The sequence below is a fragment of the Micromys minutus genome, assembly GCF_963924665.1.
Source record: "Micromys minutus genome assembly, chromosome: 20".
NCBI classification, from domain to species: Eukaryota; Metazoa; Chordata; class Mammalia; order Rodentia; family Muridae; genus Micromys; species Micromys minutus.
In genome coordinates, this window is record NC_137955.1 from 52,599,620 (window position 1) to 52,623,176 (window position 23,557).

At 41.2% G+C, this 23,557-nt stretch overlaps 1 protein-coding gene across 1 annotated transcript in view; it reads right to left on the minus strand.

Annotated features, from left to right (window-relative positions):
* Nucleotides 1-1,469: 1,469 nt before the first annotated feature.
* The window catches only part of CEP72 (centrosomal protein 72), a gene marked incomplete at both ends in the record, with an annotated part of 32,253 nt that continues 10,165 nt past the window's right edge, over nucleotides 1,470-23,557 (minus strand). Inside the window, 8 exons of the mRNA XM_080933647.1 lie at nucleotides 1,470-1,635; nucleotides 3,348-3,459; nucleotides 6,765-6,891; nucleotides 9,646-9,842; nucleotides 11,272-11,410; nucleotides 12,282-12,586; nucleotides 13,630-13,845; nucleotides 14,961-15,139. Of these exons, the coding sequence (XP_080789773.1) occupies nucleotides 1,470-1,635; nucleotides 3,348-3,459; nucleotides 6,765-6,891; nucleotides 9,646-9,842; nucleotides 11,272-11,410; nucleotides 12,282-12,586; nucleotides 13,630-13,845; nucleotides 14,961-15,139 (1,441 nt within the window). The remainder of the gene's footprint in view (nucleotides 1,636-3,347; nucleotides 3,460-6,764; nucleotides 6,892-9,645; nucleotides 9,843-11,271; nucleotides 11,411-12,281; nucleotides 12,587-13,629; nucleotides 13,846-14,960; nucleotides 15,140-23,557) is intronic.

Sequence of the window (23,557 nt, forward strand, 5' to 3'; positions counted from 1 at the left end):
AAAAATGACAATAGGGGATCCAGAAAAATAAAACAACCAAAACAGACCTGAGCAAATATACAAAATCAGACGGCAGGTAGAATAAAAACAAACACAAAACAGGAAAACTCATAAATGATAAACCCACACATGTCAGTGGTCTGGGGAAATATATAACACCATGGGCGACACCACCAGAAAGGGTTCAGGATGGATGGCCACCATCGTTCTCTGGAGTTCACCCGTTAGATACTCACTACAAAGGGAAGGCCAGGACTGCTGGTTCACTGGCTTGATGAACACATCTGTAGTGTAGAAGCTGAGGTAGGGCCAATGGCCAGAGGCTGTCTTCTTACCCAGATAGTGAGCTCTTATTTAAAAGCCAAGTGTCACAACAAGTCTACATAGTGATACAACGTCAAATCCTGAAGCTATTACAACACTAACAAAAGATTATCAGTACCAAAAAAATAATCTGAAAATTAAGGTGATATAAATTAATTCATAAACATTCACGATGTACAAAAATCAAACAGAAATAGGCAGCTATTCTGTACAACTCCTGACTTGGGGTGAGGCCACAGAACACAGTCCAGAGCCCTCAAAGCCTCAAAGTTGAGGCTTGAAACTGACTCCCTGCCTTGTACACAAAATACACCTGGGCCAGTGCAGGAGTGAAGGGCAGGAGAATCTTTCTGACCTTGTGAGGCAGAGACCAAGGTCCACTAGGCTATTCCAAGTGGTCTCCAGAGTGTCTGTTCTCAGCAGTTTTAGTGCGTAGGAGCTCTCTGCATAGGTTTCACTCTAGATAGTATTGTCCTGGTGAATTAAATAAATCTGCCTCTTCTAATAAGCACCTTTTATGCAGTTAGTCATCTTGGTTTCACTCTGTACAGTGTGTATTTAAATCTTCTGGCTTTCAGATGAATCATCTGTTTATCTGCAGGAGTTATTGAAAGCAGAAGGGTGAGGCAGAAGTGAAGAGTTTTTTGTTTATTTGTTTTACTGTGACATGTTAATATCATACAAATTTTTAAAATGTCACATCTATAAGTGTTATTTTTTATTACAACTTGGAACTTATTTCTTCCTTCTCATTTTGTATAACTTGTTTTATAGAAGAATTCATAAGGAAGTCAGTTATAATTTATAAAGGGCCACTTAAAAAGTTAACGTTTTAAACATAACAATATATTATTTAAGAAATGCTTGTCACATAAAAACATTTTAATTATACAAAATTTTCTCACATTGGGAAGAAAAAAATAATGCAGGTACTTTACAGCAGGATGTGTAATAACAAAGCTGCTCAAACATATGAAGCCCCAGGGTTGATTACATCAATTTAGGACAAATAAGCAAGTCAAGCTGATGACTACATTTTGAGGACCCTAAGGTAATTACAGCTTCACTAGGGTATTCAGATTGGTACATGCCCAGATGCAACCCTGGGGCTAACCCTGATGGAGGGGAGCACAGCTCACTAGCAGCTAGCAGGACTGTCGGCCACCAAGTCGGGAGCTATGGCGTGGGATTAGGGATGTAGTCTTCTTAAATTCCTGGAAGCTCCAGTGCATCTGCTCTACCTCAGCTTTATGTTGTGCACGTGTACGGCTCAGCTCCTGCAGGAGATGCTCATTGGTACTGACCAAGGAGCTGGAGGATGAAAGAAAAATAATTGTTGAGTCTCTCCCTGTGCAGAGCCTACTGTTGTGTCCCAACTGCCACAGCCTAGCTGAAGTTCACCAGAGTAGACATGCATCTCACCCATGCCTGGCCAGGTGCTCCCCACTCTAGCAGTGCCAAGGCTACCACTTGTCCCTGGCCCCATTATCTTCTTCTTATTACTGGCTACTGTCCCTCTATGTGACCTTTCTACATAGTACCTGGACACAACCAGAGCCCTTGGCTTGAGTAAGCCTTCCTAAAGGCACTGCTGGACATCATGAGCTGAGCTGTGGGAATAAGCTGAGAAAGTGAATGGTGATGTCTTCCTGACATACTACAGTTCTATGGCAAGACAATGATAATCTTTATGGCTAGTAAAATCATATTCTGACTGTAACCAATATTGCAATGCTTTTAATTCCTCATCACACATGGTTAACCGTGACATCACAACAGCACAGTGCAGAGCTGGATTTAGAAGCACTAGACTGTTTTCCACAATTTCTCAATACTGCCCCATTCCCAAAGCAACCATAATGAATAACATCACAAGTTCAGAAGCAAGGCAACACTAACCTCTGCCACCTTTGAAGATGGCCACTCCATTGAATAAATCTATAAGTAGGTGCTGGCCTTATTTGTTTAAATCACAGAAATGGTTGCTAAATAACATCAGCATGCCCACAAGTGGGCAAAAGCCTGATTCCACTGTCTTCAACCTTCTGCACCTTGCTCTACCCATATCTAGGCAAGATGCTGAGAGTACAACCACCAAGGTTCCCGGACACAGCACAGGTGGCCATAACATAGGTGACCTGCTGGGAGCCCAGGAGTGTATTCCTTTACCTGTCACTGCCCTAGACTAGCTGCTCAGGTTCCTTCCTTCCATTCATTCCTCTCTACTGAATGTCTCAGCAGTCTTCTCTGCCCAAAGCCTTTCCCTCCAACTCTAACTCAGGCTTGTCATAGGCCAATGGAGTTACTGGCCTGTAACAACTTAAAGGGAAAGTTTGGCTTAGTCTGACCCTACATGAAGGACCCTTACATGTTTTTACCTAGTAAAGAAACAATAACAACAGGGGTTACAAGGAAGAAGAGAGAATTAGGGAAGAGTGGTAACAATGACTACAGGTGAGCTCTCCTCAGAGGAGGCTCCAGGAACAAAGATTGCTCCAATGACCTGTTCTCACTCAGGCACTTGCCTCCTTCCCAGAAGAATCTTCCTTAATAATACAAGGGTCTGCCTTGCCCATGTTAACATCCTTACTCCCCATTTCACTACCCATACATCAACAAGTGGAAAGATAACATCCATGCTTGTAAGTGAACAACTATGGCCTCCAGTGAGTGGAAAGTACATGTGAGAGTAGCCGTGGCCCAGGGGAGCAGAACACTGGACTAGACTTCACCATCTCTAACATGTACTTGCCCCTCAGATTCTAGTCCATACTTCCTGGCTCATATATACCTCAGCATGCTCCCATGCCTCAGGTTGAATACTTTTCAGGTCTATACCTCAGAGTACACTCCTTGCAGTCATCATCATATCTCAGTTTTCACTAATGCTCACTCATGTTCAGAGTCAATGTGGCAATGTATGTGGGCCCTGAACACCAACTCCTGAGAGAAACTGTCAGCTGTTTCTTGGTGCCTCACACCCTGTGTCTCAGCCTCCCTCCTTAACCCACTTAGACAGAAACCTGTGGCTCTCTTGCAGCATCTGTGTGAGCTCCTGGATCTTGTCATAGTGCTCCATGTGTTGCTTTAGTTCTACAACTTCCTCAGAGAGCTGCTTCATACTTGCCTGAAGTCCTGAGGAAAACAGGAAGTAGTATTATATAATTATGTTCATCTATACATTTTGACTATTCTGGTTTAAATTAAAGCCAGAGAAAGAACATTAGAGACTCAAAGATGGGGGTGAAGAGTATCACAGCAACATCTGTCTCCTCTATGGGCGTCAATACCCCTAATACCTATACCCAAGACCCTAAAGACTCCTCTACTGGATCTGCCTACAGTCTCTTCCTTCTTCAGAAAGCAACCTACATTCATGCACAAGGCAGCCTGTGGTTTAGGGAGAAGCAGTATGAAGTCTATGGTGGCCATACATCTGATGGACCCACTGATTCCTTCCTACCAGTACTAGAGATAGTGTTTTCTTTCAACCTGTTTGATTCCTATCTGACTTTCCAACTCAAAGGAGGAAAGCAATACCATTTATCGGCTCCAGATAAATCTACATGTAGACACACGTCTGTGAAACCATATAGCATCAGTAATATCAAGAAAGCCAGAGAGCAAAGTGTGGCAAGGGACAACAGTGACACTAACATAAGGTTCTTCTCCCCAGTCAGCACTACGAAAACATCTGTGCTGATCTCAGTCAAGACAACAGCCTCGCTGAGAGCACAGGTGAGAGGGATTCTGGGAAGACAGCAATGGCCTAGTCTTAGGGCCTCCCAGGAACCTCACATTAATCAAATATCAAGAGAAACTAGATAAAAAAACAAAACCCCATAGGAGTCTTAAGTCCCTAACCCAAGGGACTAAGCTAAGCCCCAGAGGTATGGTAAGTGCATGATGTCTCTGTCTATGGGGACAATTTGTCATCAGTGGGGCATCTGACAGATACAATGTAGAAGATTTCAAAGGACCCATTTTCCTGAGCCAATGATAGGACTGTGGTAAATTAAGTGAAGATTTTGTCTTGTCAGTGAAGGGGAGTCCAGGTGTTCCATGTAGTCTAAGGAGCTAGGCAGCCTAGTCCTTTTAGAACAGGGAACCCACTGGGAAAAACCACTTCTACAGAGGTGGACTGAGCAAAACATGACAACAGAGAGAAGGGGGGGGAGGACCAAGAGAGTCCCAAAAGGAGGCAGTTGTATTTTTGATCCATATAGTTAGAGAAGGTGCTGTGGCCTCTCTCCTGAAGGACAAGTGCCATGAAAAATGAGTGACAGAAAACTCTTGTTGCCATAGCAGAAGTGTAAGGAGTCCTAGCTTCTGAGAGAGTCAGGTCCACAGAGCAGATTCAACCCACACATACCAATTCAAATTAAGAAAAGACAAAAAGAAAATGACACAAGAAAAAAAGAGCAACCTGAACCAGAATTACAGACTGTCAGAAAACTCATGCTACTTTAGCAATAAAGAGCATTATACTAAAAATGAAGGCAAGGCTAGAGGGAAAAAAAGAGCCAGGACAACATAAGTAATGTCTCACAGAGATAACCAGCAAGCACAGTTAACCCTGAGAGTACATACATACCTTGCTGGTAACAACAGCTCTGTGGTGATTTGAACAGGTATGGCCTCCACAGACACATGTGTTAGTCCATAGGGAGTGGCACTATTAGGAGGTATGGCCTTGTTGGAGTGGGTGTGGCCTTGTTGGAGGAAGTGTGTCACTGTGGGGGTGGGCTATGAAGTCTCCTGTGTTCGAGCTATGCCCAGTGTGCAATCTCCTTCTGCCTATGGATCAAGATGTAGAGCTCTCAGCTTCTCTAGCACTATATCTCCCTGCACACCACCATGCTTGCCACCATAATAATGAATTAAATCTCTGAACTGCAAGCCAATTCTAAATTAAATGTTTTCCTTAGTAAGAGTTCCTGTGGTCTTGTTGTCTCTTCACAGCAATAAAACTCTAAGACCTAATATGGACCTCACACCCACTTAACACAAGGGAAACCTAACCGACTACCCAGGGCAAGTGAAGTCATAAATTTTGGAGGAAAACTGACAACCACCACTTTACCCTCACTATAAATATTTGTCCTCATAGTTACAGATAAGTGCAGTCCTCACCCCTCATCAAGGAAATGCCTCTTTGCAACAGAGGGAGATCATTACAGAAAAACCACCATCAATCCAAATGTAAGATATAGAGCTCATTCCCGATGAACAAAGCAACGAACCACACTTAAGTTTCCAAAAATACTGTGGAAGAGGAGGATAGAGTGGGGGTTGGGGGGTGGGGAGACTGTTAAGTACCAGAGGATCAGGGGGCTTGCTATGATATTGTGTCTCTAGGTAACATCTGAAGCTACACCCATAAAGTCTTAATAACATGGCTGCCTAAATATGAGTTGATCAACAGACATGCCTAAGTGGGTGGTTGGAAGGACCACAAAACTTCAACTCTATACAGAGAACTGTAGCCAAAGAAATGCTGGAAATGGGAGAAAGTCTTCCCCAGGGAAGAATACTCTAATTGGTTACCCAATACCAAATGGTCAGCCCTGGAAACATACATACAAGTAACATTATATAGCCTGAGCAGGTTACATTTAGGAATATATATATATACACACACATACATACATATGCATATATGTATGTAGCAACAATTAATGAAAAAAAGAGGCCATGAGTTTGAAAGAGTGGTATATGGGAGGGTCTGGAGGGAGGAAAGGGAAGGGAAAATGATATACTCTCATAAAGAAATAAGATAGAATGGCATCTGAGGAATGATACTCCCCAAACAACAACAAAGAAAACAAAATGAGAAAAAAAAACTTTTAATTAAAAAAAAAAAAAAGACAATATAAATAACTCTTATCATTCAACAAAACAGCCCAATAATATCAAGCAGAAAGTGACCTGAGGAGACACTTAGCCCAGGAGTCAGACCTGAGTAGCATTCCTCCCCTGTGGTGCTAAGGTTCAGGCAGGAAGCAGTTACCTCCTGGCTCTTTAAAGTTTCCCTTGAACCAAGAGCAATGTGTGCTCAACAGTTTGCTCTCCAAAACACAGATGACCATCCTAGGCATCTGAACCTGATTCTTCTCTAAAACTGAAAAACGAAACAGCCCAAAATGTGAAGAAAGAAATGAAAATTATCTGGACTTGAAACAAACAGTGAACACAAGAAGCTGCCAAGACACCTGTTTCCTTGGGAAGCAGAAAAGCCAATATCCTTATGGCAGTGCAAGTGGCCAGACAAGAAACTACCTCCACATACCACCCTCAGACTAGCTGCTACAGGCAGCCACTAACCGCTCAGTTAGTATTTACGGATTCAAACTCTTAGCATAAAGTGGCTTAAAACAATGTCTACCCTATGCATTTCTTGAGCACTCAGATTTTACCCAACAAACTGCGTAGCTACTTACCAGCAATCTGCAAAGTTAGTGTAGTTGAAGTGTCTGCATTCTTTACTTCTTTTTTCATATTGTACAGAAGAGATTTTAAGTTGCTATTCTCTTCCAATGATTTGTCCAAATGTTGTCTCAATGTGTCCTAGAAGCACAGAAAACAAAGGTAGACAAGTGAAATTTAGTATGTTTAATGAATGAATGAAACTCTGGACAGTCACCATAGACTAAAGTTTCACTTTTTATAGTATAATTCTGACTCAAAACACAAAACAAAAATCATACTCTAAATCATATTCTCACCTGAAGGCTACACTAGTCTGACCAACTTGAAAGGGAAGGGCACAAGGAAATGGGGAGAGGGGAAATGCAGGGTATGTACCACAGGAATTCAGATATAATACCAGAAGAGCAATGGCTTGGAGTTGGTGGTTCCTCTTTCTCCATGAGGATCCCACTGTCACAGCAGATCCTGGGCCTCTATACTATTCAGTGTTCTTGGCACCCTTCCTATGAGAACTCCATTATGATCTGGGTCTTCAGTCTACAAATGTGCGGAATTCCATCAGCTGTCCCTTATTACAATTAGGAACTGAGGCATGAGTCCTTTAGTATCTTCACACTCAGGGAAAATGCTGAACACAAGCTTCGGCATTAAGACTGAGACACAAGGCAGAGATAGGCTCCTATCAGAGCAATGACAGCTATTGCACAGGTGCTGCAAGTAATCAGGTTGCTGACAGGTGACCCATGCACGCCCCTTGGAAAAGTTCCCACAGATCTGCACACACCTGCTTGCAGCTCATGCACCAGTGAGCATACTCATAAAGGTCTGGCCTCTAGACAAGGCTGAGAAATTTGGGAAAGAGGAGAGAGAACTGGCATTTCACCAAGACCCAAGCCCAGTTAGCAGAAAAGTGGTGAGTTTATTATGTATATGGCAAGCTTACTCTCACATATGGATGGCCACCAGGCTGGGATGTCTTCTATTTAAAGGCCGACTGACAGACCCCATACCATTTCTCTCAGCTGTAGTTTTAAGTCTTCCTTTCAAAAAACCTCCTGCAATGAGACCCCTACATAGGCTCTTCTTTCTGATACTGGCTGTAAGTGGTGGGTTGTGCTAGCTCCTACCTCAATCATACTCCAGGCTGTGGTGGGCACAGACTACAGGATACTGAATATAGCCAGAATAGGCAAGTATATTTGCCTTGGAAACTGTATTTAGGATAGCATGTTAAGGGCAGAACCCTCTGCCTTAAGATGTCACAAGAAGCTCCATGCAGTCTAATGTCTCTACCCTATGGAACTCACCAGGGCTTGAAGACAGTCATCTGGAAGGTGGCTCTCATGTACTTTCCTAGCTGTCCCAGGAGGTAGTTACTACCATATAAACTCCTTCTCCACAGCTGGATAACCAGGAGCATGGCTCAGCTCATTCGAACAGACAGGGAGCTTTAGTCTGTTCCTGTCTTGGCACTTGAGCACAGATACTTTTGTGCATCACTTCCACACTGACTTCTGGGCCCTGTCTATTTGGGTGTCACTATTCTAGACACAGCAGGGTTCACTAACACTCACTGTGTCTGCCTTAACAGGTACTACTTGTTGCTTTCTTGCAACAGACTATGCTGTGTCCCATGGGGCCAACAATCCCACATGGACAATATTCTGCATAGCATTGCAGTCCATACACAGTCCATACAAAGGGTTCTGGCCCTCTCCCGATACAAGAGCTCTGTGCACACACAAGAGATCCACAGCATTTTCAATACCAGAGACCATGGGTGTTAGTTCAGTTTGTCTTCTCCAAAATGAGGTTAAGTGTCATCTTTTGTATAGCTCTTCACAAAATGAAGATGTTATTTGTGAGGCAACTTTAAATTTTCCCCACTGAAATCCTGTGTTATGTTCATCTATTTTACAAATGAGGCAAACTAATGCAGGAGGCAAACCAGGCAGCTGCTGCAGGGACCCACTGTCCATGGTCTCTGGGTGCTCACCTTTCTATGTGTGGGCCAATACACACTGGCAGAGGGGACAGACTGTAATGCCTTTCTTGGTATCATGAAGAATCTGTAGCCCATACAGAGGTACCTGTAGCATCAAGACTTTATGATAAGAAGCTTGGAAGAAGGTCCTTACCTGTCAGGCTTTTGGATAAGTGCTGAGTCTTGGCAACTGATTTGTGCTCAGTTAATCTCAGTAAGTAGAAGCTGGTGTCATTGTGTTGGTGCAGGTATACTTTGGATTTATGTATTACAAAGCCATAGAGCTAAGAAGATTAGTACTCACTCTGGTAGGTGCACTGGTAGGTGGCTCTGCAGCCCAACCCTCTGCCTTTGCTGTAAACCATTAGCATAAACTTAAAAGAAGTGAGAGCAACCCAATACTTTAAACACAGAATAACCCACAAGAATCAGTCAGCTTAGATATCAGGTCTAAGTTTGTATGGTTCTTTCTGGGTATACCAACTGGTGTTAGAGACTCAGACAAAACCATTAAATACAACTGGTTGGTGCAGAACAGAGGCAAAGACCACAGATGACCCAGTTAATTGGAACCTTCTACAGCAGGAATAATAAGCCCAGGCAACAGACAGAATGAATATAGTTCACTTCTTCTTCCTTCATTTCTTCCATCCAGACTCCAAAGAGCACCAGGCAAAATTTTGGCAATTAGCAGTAGTACCGTCATAGGTTCACTGTTTTCTGGAACCTGCGTGTGAAACAGTCAGATGGAGCTCTAAAGGCACTTGCTTATATGGGGAAGAAGCTGTGTGGCCCTGAAGCAGCATGAGCAACTCAAAGGTTGCTGTGTAAGCTGCCTTTGCTCCGTGGGACCAGGCCTGCCTTTCCCTTTTCCCATGCACAACTACAAACAAAGAGCACTCACTCACCAGCTCCCTCTTTGTATTATTGAGCTCTGCGGTCACTCTGGTCACTGCAGCAGTATACTGTTGCTGTTGCTCAGCAAGACGGCTTTGCAGAGTCTTATTTTGAAGAGATAGGTAACCAATTCCTTCCTTTTCAAGTGCTGAACTATCCCGTGCTGCTGTGAACTCTTGAAGAGATGACAAAACATGTCTGGCCTGAGCTAGGAGTCAAAAGGAAATATTGTTAGCATATCATAGCTAAAGGAAGGAATATAATAAACAACAACAAAAATGCTCATTATATTGCCATATGACCAGAAAGCAGAGCATACAAATGAACAGAGACACTAGTGCCTTGAAATCACCTTGCTTGGCTTCCTAATAATGGATATGGCTTTAATGTACAAAAATGGCAACTCTCAAGAGAAGGCAGCCACATCAGAAAGATGTGATGAGTGCATGGTAGCTTGGCCAGCAAACTTCAACACAGCAACTATATCATGGACATCACAACTACTATGGACCACTTCTGCTGCAACAACACACTGGCCCTGATTAAAGACTAGAGGTATAGCCACCAGGATCCATTACTACAGTTCCCAGGGTTTCTCATCTAGAAACAAAATGGTCACAACTATGAAGGAAGTGGTCAGGAACTATGTTGGCTACTAAAGTCAACCTGACACAAGCTAAAGTCATCCAAGAGGAGGGAACCTCAGTTAAGAATATGCCCTATAAGATGGGGCTGGAAGCAGGCCTGTAGGCATTTTCTTAATTAGTGACTAATAAGGGAAGGGCCCAGCTCATTCCAGGTGGTGCCACACCTGGTGTGGTAGTCCTGGTTCAATAAGAAAGAAAACTGAGTAAGTCATGAGGAGTAAGCCAGTAAGCAGCACTCCTCCATGGCCTCTGCATTAGCTTCTGCCTCTAGGTTCTTATTCTGTTTGTGTTCCTGTCCTGATTTCGTTTGATGATGAACTGTGATGTGGAAGAGTAAGCCGAATAAACCCTTCCCTTCTTTCCCAAGTTGTTTTGATCATGGTGTTTTATCATGACCTTAGTAACCCTGACTAAGACAGGAACCATGGTAGGCGGTGGCTTAGGCAGCTCAGTGCTGATGGGCTTGGCTCCCAAAGGATACAAACATGTAGCGCAGGCTTCTGGAGAAGGCAGCCACTGCCCAGGCTCAGAGCAGAACACTGCATGAGGAACCTTGGCACACTCTCATTCTCTATCTCCAGTATGAAGAAGAAAATAAACCTGAGACCTTATTAGGAAACACAATCCCATTGGGTTTCTATCATATTCCTGAAGCTCTGAGAATCCAAGGCCCTGTACTTACTCAACTAGGTGCACATAGAGAATCAGAAGGCAGGAAATAGTTTCCCAGCCTTCCAAATGCCCATAAGACAGTTGAGACCAATACTGGACATGGCGCTTGTAGCACTAGCAGGTGGCAGTCCATAGGCAAAAGCACTCTACCCACCAAGAAGGGCATAACAGTAGGGAGGGACATGTAATAAAACATGTAATACTCACAAGAGGATATCTATTATTTAGCATGGGGGCAATTATTCACTTCCCTGTCAATGGTGAGAGCCCCAAATCTAGCAGGTAGGCAGCATCTACTAACATGCTGCTAGGACTCACCAAGGAATGCCTCATTGCCATGCAGGGATCCACTGCCACTTGAGCACCTGTCTATGAGGTCGAGGAGCGCTTCCAGCAGTGCTACTTCCAGAGTGGACCTCCGCTCAGGCACCGCTGCAGGGCAGAGTTTAGGAGACAGCTACAATGAAAACACAGTGACGAAGATGGGCTTTAAGTTGGCAGCTCACTCCATAATGGAAGGAGCCCATGCCCAGGATCTAAGAACAAGAGACATCCATCTGTGAAGCTAGCTTCTCATGAGGCTATAACAGGATAGCACTCCCCTCCCCTATTTTCCTTATTTTCCTCAGTCCAGACCCTGAAAATGGGCTGCAAACGGTCACATCACATGAAAACAGCCCCTAAAACTGGCAGTCAGAGGTATTAGTGTCTGAAGAATCTACCACCTTGTAGACCCTCTGGCTTCTAAGACTTCTACCTCCTAGACTTTTCCCTGTTTCCATTTCAATAGGCTATAGAAAAATCTCTGTTTTCCCCATCCTGCTCCAGCAGCTGAGTCAATATGGCCTGCTTTCAACCTGGTGGGTGGACCCTGAGTCTCAAAGCCTTCAACTGGACCACCTGGCTGCTACTAAGACAAGGAAGTAATTTCTGGATCCTTGCAGGTATGAGAACTCTTAATTCTCCAATCAGGAATAAATTCTTCAGAAACCATAAAGTGTATTTCCAGGATCTTCCCCCCCCCATGACAGTCATTAATGACTTAGGCTGCTATAAAGCCTAATTCCAACTTTGGAGACAAATGTAACTATAGGAAAATCACCCCTACTATTTAGCTGTGTTTGCCTCAGAACCAGAGCACTAGAACAGTGGAGCACAAGATCAAGCATCAAGAGAGTTGTTTAAAAGCAACATTCCCCATGGGGTCACAATTAGTACTGAAAATATAAGATATAGCAAACAAGAGACCAAACAATTGTGCTGCTAAAACACACTTAATGGAATAAGGCAGGTCTCCAGCTGCTGACCCCTCTGCTACAGCTGCTCACCACTCTGGGGTCACTTGTGCCATGAGATGTCCGCTCTTCAGCCTCCAAAGCCTCAGAGTGAGACAAGGCCACCTGACTCTGGCCCTCCAAGCCATCCTGTCTGCTTAGACTGTCCTCAAGGCTGGAGGGCCCGTCAGCCCTCTCTAGGAAGCTCAAACACTCCCGGTCTGAAGGCACCTGGAATCTCCCACCAGGCATCCTTCGCTTCCTGTACTTTTCAGGGACAGGCAAAGGATTTACTATTTTTTGTGATGACAGACTTGACTTCTGAGAAGATGAAGCACAGTCCTCAACATCCACAGAGTCTGTAATACAGAGAAAGTGAGCAGAGCCCTTATTAGACTAAATTCTCTAGGATCTGAAGGCTGGTTTTATAATTTTAAAAAGTATGTCCACAAGTGTGAATGTGTGTCCACTGAACATAGACACATACAACAAACATGAGTATCTAGACACACACACATACACACGAACACATAAAGACACATGGAAGGAAGAAGCAGAAGGTGAAAGGAGGGAGGTTCATGAGGAAGCACATGTGGTAAAACATGGATTTTGAGAAGAACCTGGACAAAGTAGACAGAATCCATTCTTGTTAAGTATAGGCTTTTGTCGGTACTTGCTCTTCATTAGCTCATACAGAATAGATGTGCAAACAAAGTTCTCTAGACAACATCACACATGTGTGTTTCCAAGATATTAAATGGGCCGGGATAATAAAATTGACATGGGAGATCCCATGTATTTACTCACTAATATCCTCTGGGAGGGGCAGACAAACTCTTGTCTAAGGAAGAACAATGACAGTGGGGAAGGCACTGAACAGGACATGGCCCTGCCTTAACCACAGCTCAGAACTCTGAACAGCCATATTACCTGACCATTGTACTTGTGAAGGTCTCACAAATGTGACTGAAACAAGCATCTTAAGATAGCAGGTTCATTTATGTACGAAATTTTAATACTTACACTGTAGATGCTCATGGTACTCTCAATTGACTTATTTAATTTTCCTCATCTTTGGTATTAAAAATGTAGCTATTGTCATGAGCTTGGCCTGTATATTTAGAAGAAAACGCATGTCTATGGGACTAAAGAGGGATAAGAAAGCAGAGAAAGAGAGTGTGTGCACAATGGAAAAATACCAAGAAATTTCCAAACTAGCAATCCAAAAATAAAGGTGTGTGATAAATTTTGATGTGCTAAATCCTTTCCAAAGATAGTTTAGAATATCATATATAAGTATAAAGACATCAGGAAAAATTTCAGAGTTGTAGCAAACACTGTGAATAATGTATAAATACTTATTTAGAAAGGCAGCACAGTACTGGCAGAAGTGGGTGATTACCTGGCTGTGAAGTGATTCTGGTGTGCTGCACATGCTGCACATGCATATGGCAGGCCTCCGGCAAGCCATGCTGTGGAGGAAGCTCCCCACAGAGCTGGTCCTGTGGTGAATGACCTGGACACCCTCTGGAGGTGACTTTCTTCTTCTCATTGCCTCGCCTCACTGAGTCCCCACACTGGTGTTGGATGGACAAAGGACTCAACAGATGTCTGGACTCTATTAAAAACATTTTAAGTCTTGCTTCATTAAAAATTACATTTTAAGTTTTTGAGAGCAATATTAGAGAGTAGGTTAATATAGCAGTCAACACGGCAGTGAATTCCAGATAGTTCTACAGACAGGAAAAAATACCAGTGTTCAAGGGTGACCAGACTCAGTACCAAGTAACTAAGATGGGATGACGGTGAATAGAAGACAGAATTTACAGATGGGGAAATAAGACGCAAGTCAACTGCCTCAATGAATGCCCAGAGTAATTACACAATGCCTCTTTTCAACAGATGCTCAGAACAACTGGAAGTGGGAGAGGTCTTGAGCAGTGATGCAGTACTCTAATTAAACATGTCTAGTTGGGCTTAGTTGTTCTTTGGAGTGCTGTTAGGAATGTGAAAAGGGAATCAATCAATGGAGTGAAAGAAAAGTCTGAGATCCAAAATCCACATGTAATTTGTATGATTCAACACCAAAAAGAGAAATAAGCTTTAAAACAACAGGGAGGGAGACTTTAAAATATCACAAGAGAAGATATAGATGGCTAACACTGCATCAATACCTGCCAGGAAAGGCAAGTTAAAACTGTAACACACCCACACACCCATGAGAGGAACTAGGGTTAAGAGGACTGAGGACAGCAGTGTTGGGAGATTATGACTCAGGAACTGTCAACCCCAGCATCAGTGGCTCTAGGAAACTCATCATGGAGTATATAAGACATTAAATTAAAGCTTATAAGCAAGTCTCTGGTGAAAGGCAGAGTCCCTAAATTGTGGATATTAAGTTCACAGGGTCTGAGAAAGTCTGAGGTCCTGGTAGAAATAGTGGCCTAACCAGGCTCCTGAGCATTCGAATTTCAAGATGACTATTCTTCACAGGTGCTGTAGATATATCTAGCTTTCTTGTTTAAGTCAGTCATTTTTTTTCTATGCTCTGAGAAAGAGTGAAATTCAAACAACTGCAATTATGACTAGACCCAACTTAGATCCATTAACTTATCCCTTTATAATGCCATAGTTGAAATACTAGTATTTAGTCAATACTGTATACCTCATAAGTGTATGCTCAAGCCAGGGCCTTTATGACCCAGGGAGCCTTCACTGTGCTACAAAGCTCACCTTGGGCATAATGGAGGTCAGCGTCATGTTCCTTTTGGCTGGAAGTCATGTTCCCAGGAGGATTGCTTAGGTCCCATTCACACTCGGCAATAAGGTTCAGGACAGCCTCATCATCGGCATCCATGACCAAGCATTTTTTGGCTGACGTCTCAGTACATCTGTTTCTGAGGTACTGTGGTCTGCAAGAAAAAAGGAAACTTCTCAATGTCCTCAGGTCTATGTGTACTCGCAGCCTAAAATGGTTCTCATTCTCATTATAAGTAACCTGGAAAGAGGGATTTACTTAGCACAACTGGCAACCAATAACAATGTCATGAGATGCCACCAACCCTTTTGCCCTAGCATTAAACAGAAGTCCACTAGAAATAGCTAAAAACAAATGTAAGTTCTAGAATGTTCCTCCATTCCTACAATCTAACAGATAAAATTTAACTTGTTCTTTTCTTGACATATTCACAAGAAATACATGTGATCAAGAAACTTAAAGGACTGCATGCGTTCTTAATGCTTATATGTACATACAGCTGACTGAGGCAGGCATAACATAGCCTTTAACTTTTTGGTTTCATGTATGTATGGCAATCTTTGTTCACTAATCAATAAGCTAATAGAACGGAGACTTCAGGGGTCATATACAACAAAGAAGAAAATTCACAGAAATTGTTCAGAATTGCCACCAAATAATGACAACTTCAATGATAAGAACAATACATCCAACTGACTAGAGAGAAACTGACTGACTTCCAGGGATGCTAACAAACTTGCTATCCAATATGTCCAGCTGTTAACTAAAACCAAAAGGGATGCAGAGAAACAAGAAGGTACAGACTTGCAGTGCACACCTTTAATCCCAGTACTCAGGTGGCAAGCAGATCTTTGAGTTTGAGGCCCACCTATTCTACAGAGTTATTTCCAGGACAGCCAGGGCTATATGACTCTGTCTCAAAACAAACAAAAAACAAGGTACTGACTATAAAAAACAAAACAAAACAAACAAACAAACAAACCCCAAAACCCAGACAACTTCATTGAATTCAGAAATTACTTGACAAGGTCTAGACCTTATAGATTTCTAGAAAAAAATCTTGCTGAACAAGCTGGAGAAAACCATGACAAAGAACTAGAAGAAAATATAAGAACAGGGTCTCATTAAATGGACAAAATTAACAATTAGTACAGACTATTAAAATAACCAAGCTGGACAGCATATTTAAATGGTATTGGGGAAACTGGGTATCTACATACAGAGGAATGAAACTTGACTCCTTTCTCTGGTCCTGCTCACAAATCAATTCCAAATGAATCAAAGATTTCAAAGTTAGACTTGAAACTGAAACTTCTACAGGAAAGAGTAGGGAACACACTCCATGATACAGCCTCGAGTAAAGGGCTTTCTGAATAGGACAGTGGTCACCCAGGAAATGGACCAAGAATCAACAAGTGGGACTTCATGAGTTTCAAAAGCTTTTGAGTTGCAAAGGTAACTATTAATTTACTGAAGAGGCAGTCCAAAGAATGAAAGAAAATGTCTGACAAAAGATTAGTAATCCCAGAACTGGTTGGGGGTGGGGGGGGCCGATATAGATGGACTCCTGGGGCTTGCTAACTAGCCAAACTAGCCTACTAGTGAAACACAGGGCACATAGCCAGGTAAGACTGTTGGGTGTTTTTCTCTTTCAGATGCATGCACAGCACCTTCTAGCACTATAAACACTTGCCAGTAGGACAGATTTTTCCAAGAGAGCATTAATTTGATTGCTTCATGTAGTCTTGTGATGCAGTCTCTTAGCATCAGACTTTGTAAGGCAATGAGAATAAGAGACCGTGGAGTGTTCACTTCTAAAATGGACAATGTCACAAACACCCCTACCCCAAGTGTTAGGGGTCACCATGGAAAAAGGAATGGAAAGATTCTAAGAGCTGCAGGTAGTGAACATCTACAGCAAAATATTATTTGCCAGATATGATAATGACATTTCATATAGGAAATCAGTGGATATGACTGTGTACAAGACCTGCATCAGATCAGGCCTGCCAAAACCCCAACAGATACAAGAAGAGCTCATTTGTCTTGAGTAGGAACTGATAGTTGCTAGAAGAAGAAAGTCAGTTTTACTCAAGGATGTGGCCCGAGAGGCTACACATGCTCCAGCAGATGGTATTACCCACCCACACACATACAGAATGTACTAAGTGGACTCAGTGGGTTAAACAAAACAAAACAAACAATAAAAAAACCCTACATGAAGTTTCAGGAAGAGTGGAAATAGTGGTGGGCTAGGAAGAAACTGGAGTAGAGGAAAATGAGGTAGGAAGAAGGAGGAGGGTAGTAGTGCTCAGGAGACAGTTCTGTTGGTAAAGTACTTACTAGAGAAGCATGAAGGCCTGGGTTTGGATTTTACATGCACACAAGTAGAAACCGGGCATAGGAGCATGTGTCTGTGCTGAGCATGGGGTAGGAAATAAGAAGTGAAGATGGCAGATTCTTAACCAGTAGTTCCTAGTTAACTACTCTATCAGAGTCAGTTTGCTTTAGGCTCCATGATAGACTAAGGAAGATACCTGAAATTGACTTTTATTTCTACATACCTGCATGCACACACAAATATGAACACACACGTACCCACAAGCACAAAGGTGTGTGGCACCTGAGAAATAACAACTTAGGTGGTCTTCTCATGTGGTATCAAGAGTTGTAAAACTAGCTCATAGATACTGGGAAGAAAAGTAATTTAAAATATTAAAATATTACATTAAAAGTACACAGCCAACACAAAAGGCAGTAACAGAGTTACTAACTGGCATGAGGAACAGAAAACACAAGAATGACAGAGGTCCTTCCTTACCAGCACTACGATAAGTTAATATGAAATGAGCTATTTAATTCAAGGATAAGAGATTGGCAGAAAAAATGGAAACCATGATTCAACTATATGCTGTGTGAAGACACTAACTGTAGCATCACAGATGCAGAAGGATATTCCATGTGAATGATACAACTGGAATAAAAGGAGGATAAATAACATTTCTCAATTCAAACCACCACATACCTTATCCACAGAGAAGCAAAGATAAGATTTATCTCTGACATCTAAGAAATGATGTAAAAGGGAAGAGCAAACTAAAGTGTTGAAAGCAAAATAAAACAACAACAAAACATAAAACACTGCCTAGAATCCTGCTTCCAGCAAAATTATCTTTTTTTTTTTTTTTTCAAATAAAAGTTGAAGGGATATGTTGCTAGGACCGTAAGGGTTGTTAAAAGTTCCTCAAAAAAAAAAAAAAAAAAAAAAAAAAAAAAACCATTCAGAATCAGAAACTTCAATTTACATCAACAGAAGGAGGAGCGCTGGGGAAGGTATAATAAAGTAAGAACTCTTTACTTATTTTTAATTGATTTTACAGATTACAATTCTTCAAAAATAGTCATAATATAATTATGCTTGCTGTGTATTACATGCACAACTCAAGCCAAGTGTGAGTGAGTGGTTGACAGTAGAGGGAAGCCCAGAATACTGTACTAAACAAGATATTCACTGCATCTGTGAAAGAGGTGCACTGAAAGTAGAAGGATCAGCTCGACTACCTGTTCAACAGCAACTATTGAGAAAGGTGAAACACAGGCGAATATGTAAATGTACAGAAAATGAAATCATAATGCTCAGTAAAAATAAAAAACAGAAGAAAGAAAATAGAGGACAAAAAAACCATACAATGATCAGAAAATAATAATGAATATGGTAGCCATTGGTTCAAAGATGTTAATAAAACACAGTAAATGCCAATGTCTACACATTCCAGATAAAAGAAATAGATCTAAAAGATTCATTTATATGTTGTTAGAGATTTCCTGTCACTCTCCTTAGGCTGTGCCTTGTCTCAAGACAAATAGTATTTTACTCTATTCTGAAGATAAAGAAGAATTGTGCATTTTGAAGCACAAATAAGCAATACCACCTGTCTGGCACTACCCTACCCATAAGGTAGATCTATAACTAATTCATTCCTAAAAGTAGAATGGGTGCCCCTTAAAATTTATCACCACCTATAAATTTATCAAAGTAAATCGGGACAGTAGAAACATATTGACATATGATATTACTATCAGGAAAGCCAGGCCCTAGAACTTACCAAATTTAAAAAAGGTTCAATACACTTACCTGAATCCCACAGGAGAACACTAAGAGAATAGCAATGGTCACACTAACCTGTCATGAGTTAAGTGACTGACTGGAAGAGATTTCTCATTTGAGAATTATTTGTTTAGCTCTGTACCCCATTTTTTAATAGGGTTGTTTGATTCTCTGGAGTTCAACTTCTTGAATTCTTTGTATGTATTGGATATTAGACCTCTATCAGATGTGGTTTAACTTCTTGAATTCTTTGCATGTATTGGATATTAGACCTCTATCAGATGTGGGGTTGGTAAAGATCTTTTCCCAATCTGTTGGCTGCTGTTTTGTTTTCTTGACAAGTGTCCTTAGCCTTACAAAAACCTTGCAATCTCATTAAGTGCTGTTTATCAATTCTTGATCTTAGAGCACAAGCCATTGGTGTTCTGTTCAGATAAATTTCCCCAGTGCTTATGTGTTCTAAACTTTTCCCCACTTTCTCTTCTAATAGTTTCAGTGTACCTGGTTTTACGTGGAGATCTTTGATCCACTTGCACTTGAGCTTTGTACAAGGAGATAAGAAAGGATCTATTTTCATTCTTCTGCATGCTGACTGCCAGTTGAGTCAACACCATTTGTTGAAGAGGCTGTCCTTTTTCCATTGAATGTTTTCAGCTCCTTTGTCAAAGATCAAGTGACCATATGTGTGAGAGCTCATTTCTGGATCTTCTATTCTGTTCCATTGATCTACCTGCCTATCTCTGTACCAGTACCATGTGGTTTTTAACACAATTGCTTTGTAATATAGCTTGAGATCAGGGATGGTGATTCCCGAAGTTTTCTTGTTGTTGAGAATAGATTTTGCTATTCTAGGTTTTTTGTTATTCCAGATGAATTTGCAAATTGCTCTTTCCAACTCTATGAAGAACTGAGTTGGAATTTTGTTGGGGATTGAATTAACTCTGTAGATTGCTTTTGGTAAGATGGCCATTTTTACAATGTTGATCCTTCCAATCCATGAGCATGGGAGATCTTTCCATCTTCTGAGATCTTCAATTTCCTTCTTTAGAGATTTGAAGTTCTTGTCATACAGATCTTTCACTTGCTTAGTTAGGATCACACCAAGTTATTTCATATTGTTTGTGACTATTGTGAAGGGTATCTTTTCCCTAATTTCTTTCTCAACATGTTTGTCCTTTGAGGAAGGCTACTGATTTGTTTAAGTTAATTTTATATCCAGCCACTTTGCTAAGTTGTTTATCAACTGTAAAAGTTCTCTGGTGGAATTTTTCGGGTCACTTAAGTATACTATCATGTCATCTGCAAATAGTGATATTTTGATTTCTTCCTTTCTGATTTGTATCCCTTTGATTTCCTTTTGCTGTCTAATTGCTCTGGCCAGGACTTTTAGTACTATATTGAATAGGTTGGGGAGAGTGAGCAGCCTTGTCTAGTCCCTGATTTTAGTGAGATTGTTTCAAGTTTCTCACCATTTAGTGTGATGTTGGTTATTGGTTTGTTGTATATTGCTTTTATTGTGTTTAGGTATGAGCCTTGGATTCCTGCTCTTTCCAAGACTTTTAACATGAAGGGATGTTGAATTTTGTCAAATGCTGTCTCATCATCTAGTGAGAGGATCATGTGGTTTTTTTCTTTGAGTTTGTTTATATGGTGGATTGCAATGATGGTGCTCCGTATGTTAAACCATCACTGCATCCCAGAGATGACACCTACTTGATCATGGTGAATGATCGTTTTGATGTGTTCTTGGATTCGGTTTGCAATAATTTTATTGAGTATTTTGCATCAACCATAAAGGAGATTGGTCTGAAGTTCTCTTTCCTTGTAGGTTCTTTGTGTGGTTTAGAAATGAGAGTTATTGTAGCTTTGAAGAATGAGTTGGGTAGTGTTCCATGTTACTCTATTTTATGGAATAGTTTTGAGAGTATTGGTATTAGGTCGCCAATAAATGTCTGATAGAATTCTTCACTGGTCCTGGGCTTTTTTTTTTTTTTTTTTTTGTTTGTTTGTTTGTTTGTGAGGTTTTGATGACTGCTTCTATTTCTTTATGTGTTATGGGATTGTTTACATGGTTTATCTGATCCTGATTTAACTTTGGTATCTGGTATCTGTCTAGAAATTTATCTATTTCCTCCAGATTTTCCAGTTTTATTGAGTATAGGCTTTTGTAGTAGGATCTGATGATTTCTTGAATTTCCTCAGTTTCTGTTATGTCTCTCCTCTAATTTCTGATTTTGTTAATTTGGATACTCTCTCTATGCCCTCTAGTTAGTCTAGTTAAGGATTTATCTATCTTGTTGATTTTCTCAAAGAACCAGCCCCTGGTTTTGTTGATTCTTTGCATGGTTCTTTTTGTTTCTACTTGGTTGATTTCTACTCTGAGTTTAATTATTTTTTCCTGCTGTCTACTCCTCTTGGGTGCATCTGCTTCTTTTTGTTCTAGAGCTTTCAGCTTTGCTGTCAAGTTTCTAGTGTATGCTCTCTCGTTTCTTTTTGGAGGCACTCAAGAGCTATGAGTTTTCCTCCTAGTACTACTTTCATTGCATCCCATAGGTATGGTACATTGTGCTTTCATGTTCATTACATTCTAGAAAATCCTTAATTTCTTTCATTATTTCTTCTTTGACCATGTTATCATTGAGTAGAGCATTATTCAGCTTCCATGTGTATGTGGGCTTTTTGTTGTCTTTATTGTTAGTAAAGACCAGCCTTAGTCAATGGTGATCTGATAGGATACATGGGAGTATTTCAATCTTCTTATATCTATTGAGGCGTTTTTTGTGACCAACTATATGGTCAATTTTGGAAAAGGTGCTGTGAGGTGCTGAGAAGAAGGTGTATTCTTTTGTTTTAGGATGAAATGTTCTGTAGATGTCTGTTAACGCCAATTGGTTCATAACCTCTGCTAGTTTCACTGTCTCTGTTCAGTTTCTGCTTCCATGATTTGTCCATTGATGAGAGTGGGGTGTTGAAGTCTCCCACTATTATTGTGTGTGGTGCAATATATGTTTTGAGCTTTAGTAGAGCTTCTTTTATGAATATGGGTGCTCGTGCATTTGGAGCATATATGTTTAGGATTGAGAATTCATCCTGATAGATTTTTCTCGTAATGAGTAAAAAGTGTTCTTCCTTATCTTTTTTGGTAACTTTTGGTTGAAAATTTATTTTATTCAATATTAGAATGGCTACTGCAGCTTGTTTCTTGGGGCCATTTGCTTGAAAGGTTTTTTTCCCAGCTTTTACTCCGAGGTAGTGTCTGTCTTTGTCTCTGAGATGAGTTTCCTGTATGCAGCAAAATGCTGGATTCTGTTTATGTATCCAGTCTGATAGTCTATGTCTCTTTATTGGGGAATTGAGTCCATTTATGTTAACAGATATTAAGGAATAGTGATTGTTGTTTCTTGTTACTTTTGTTGTTAGAGGTAGAATTATGTCTGTGTGTTTTTCTTCTTTTGGTTTTCTTGCTTATTTTCTTCCTTTTCTAGGATGTGGTTTTCCTCTTTGTGCTGGGTTTTTCATCAATTATCCTTTGTAGGGCTGGATTTGTGTTCAGATATTGTGTAAATGTGGGGCGCCGCCCACACATTCTCCATTACAAGATGGCGCTGATATCCGGCTGGAGTTAGCAGTAAACAAGTCATGTGCGCACGTGCTGGGTAACTTTCCACTTCTTGAGCTCTGCCTCTCCCGTGGCGTCATAGGGCCTGATGAGTTTCAACCAATCAGGGGGCTCCGCGTCCAAGGCAAAGACTGATCCCTTTATAAGGGGACGGCTAATTAGTTCCCTCTCTCTCGTTGGTTTCGTCCGTCTCGTGGATCTTGTTCGTCTTGTTCGTCCTGTTCGTCTTCTTGGATTTCTTGGTTTTCTCCGTCTTTTTCGTCACGTGGAGCAAGTACTGGTTCTCGAGGATAATAAAGTTTACCGCAGAAGGATTCTATTTCGTGTGCCGCGTCGTTCTTGCAGGCGAGACGGTTGCGCGGGACATGTAAATTTAGTTTTGTTCTGGAATATCTTGGTCTCTCCATCTACTGTAATTGAGAGTTTTGCTGGATATAGTAACCTTGGCTGGCATTTGTGTTCTCTTAAGAGTCTGTATGATGTCTGTCCAGGATCTTCTAGCTTTCATAGTCTCTGTTGAGAAGTCGGGTGTAATTCTGATTGGTCTGCCTTTATATGTTACATGTCCTTTTTCCCTTACTGCCTTTAGTATTCTTTCTTTGTTTTGAACATTTGGTGTTTTGACTATTATGTGTTGGGAAGAATTTCTTTTCTGGTCCAATCTATTTGGAGTTCCATAGGCTTCTTTTATGCTCATGGTCATCTCATTCTTAAGGGAAGGGAAGTTTTCTTCTACAATTTTGTTGAAGATATTTACTGTGCCTTTTAGTTGATATTCTTCGCTCTCTTCTACACCTATTATCCCTAGGTTTAGTCTTCTCATTGTGTTCTGCATCTTCTGAACA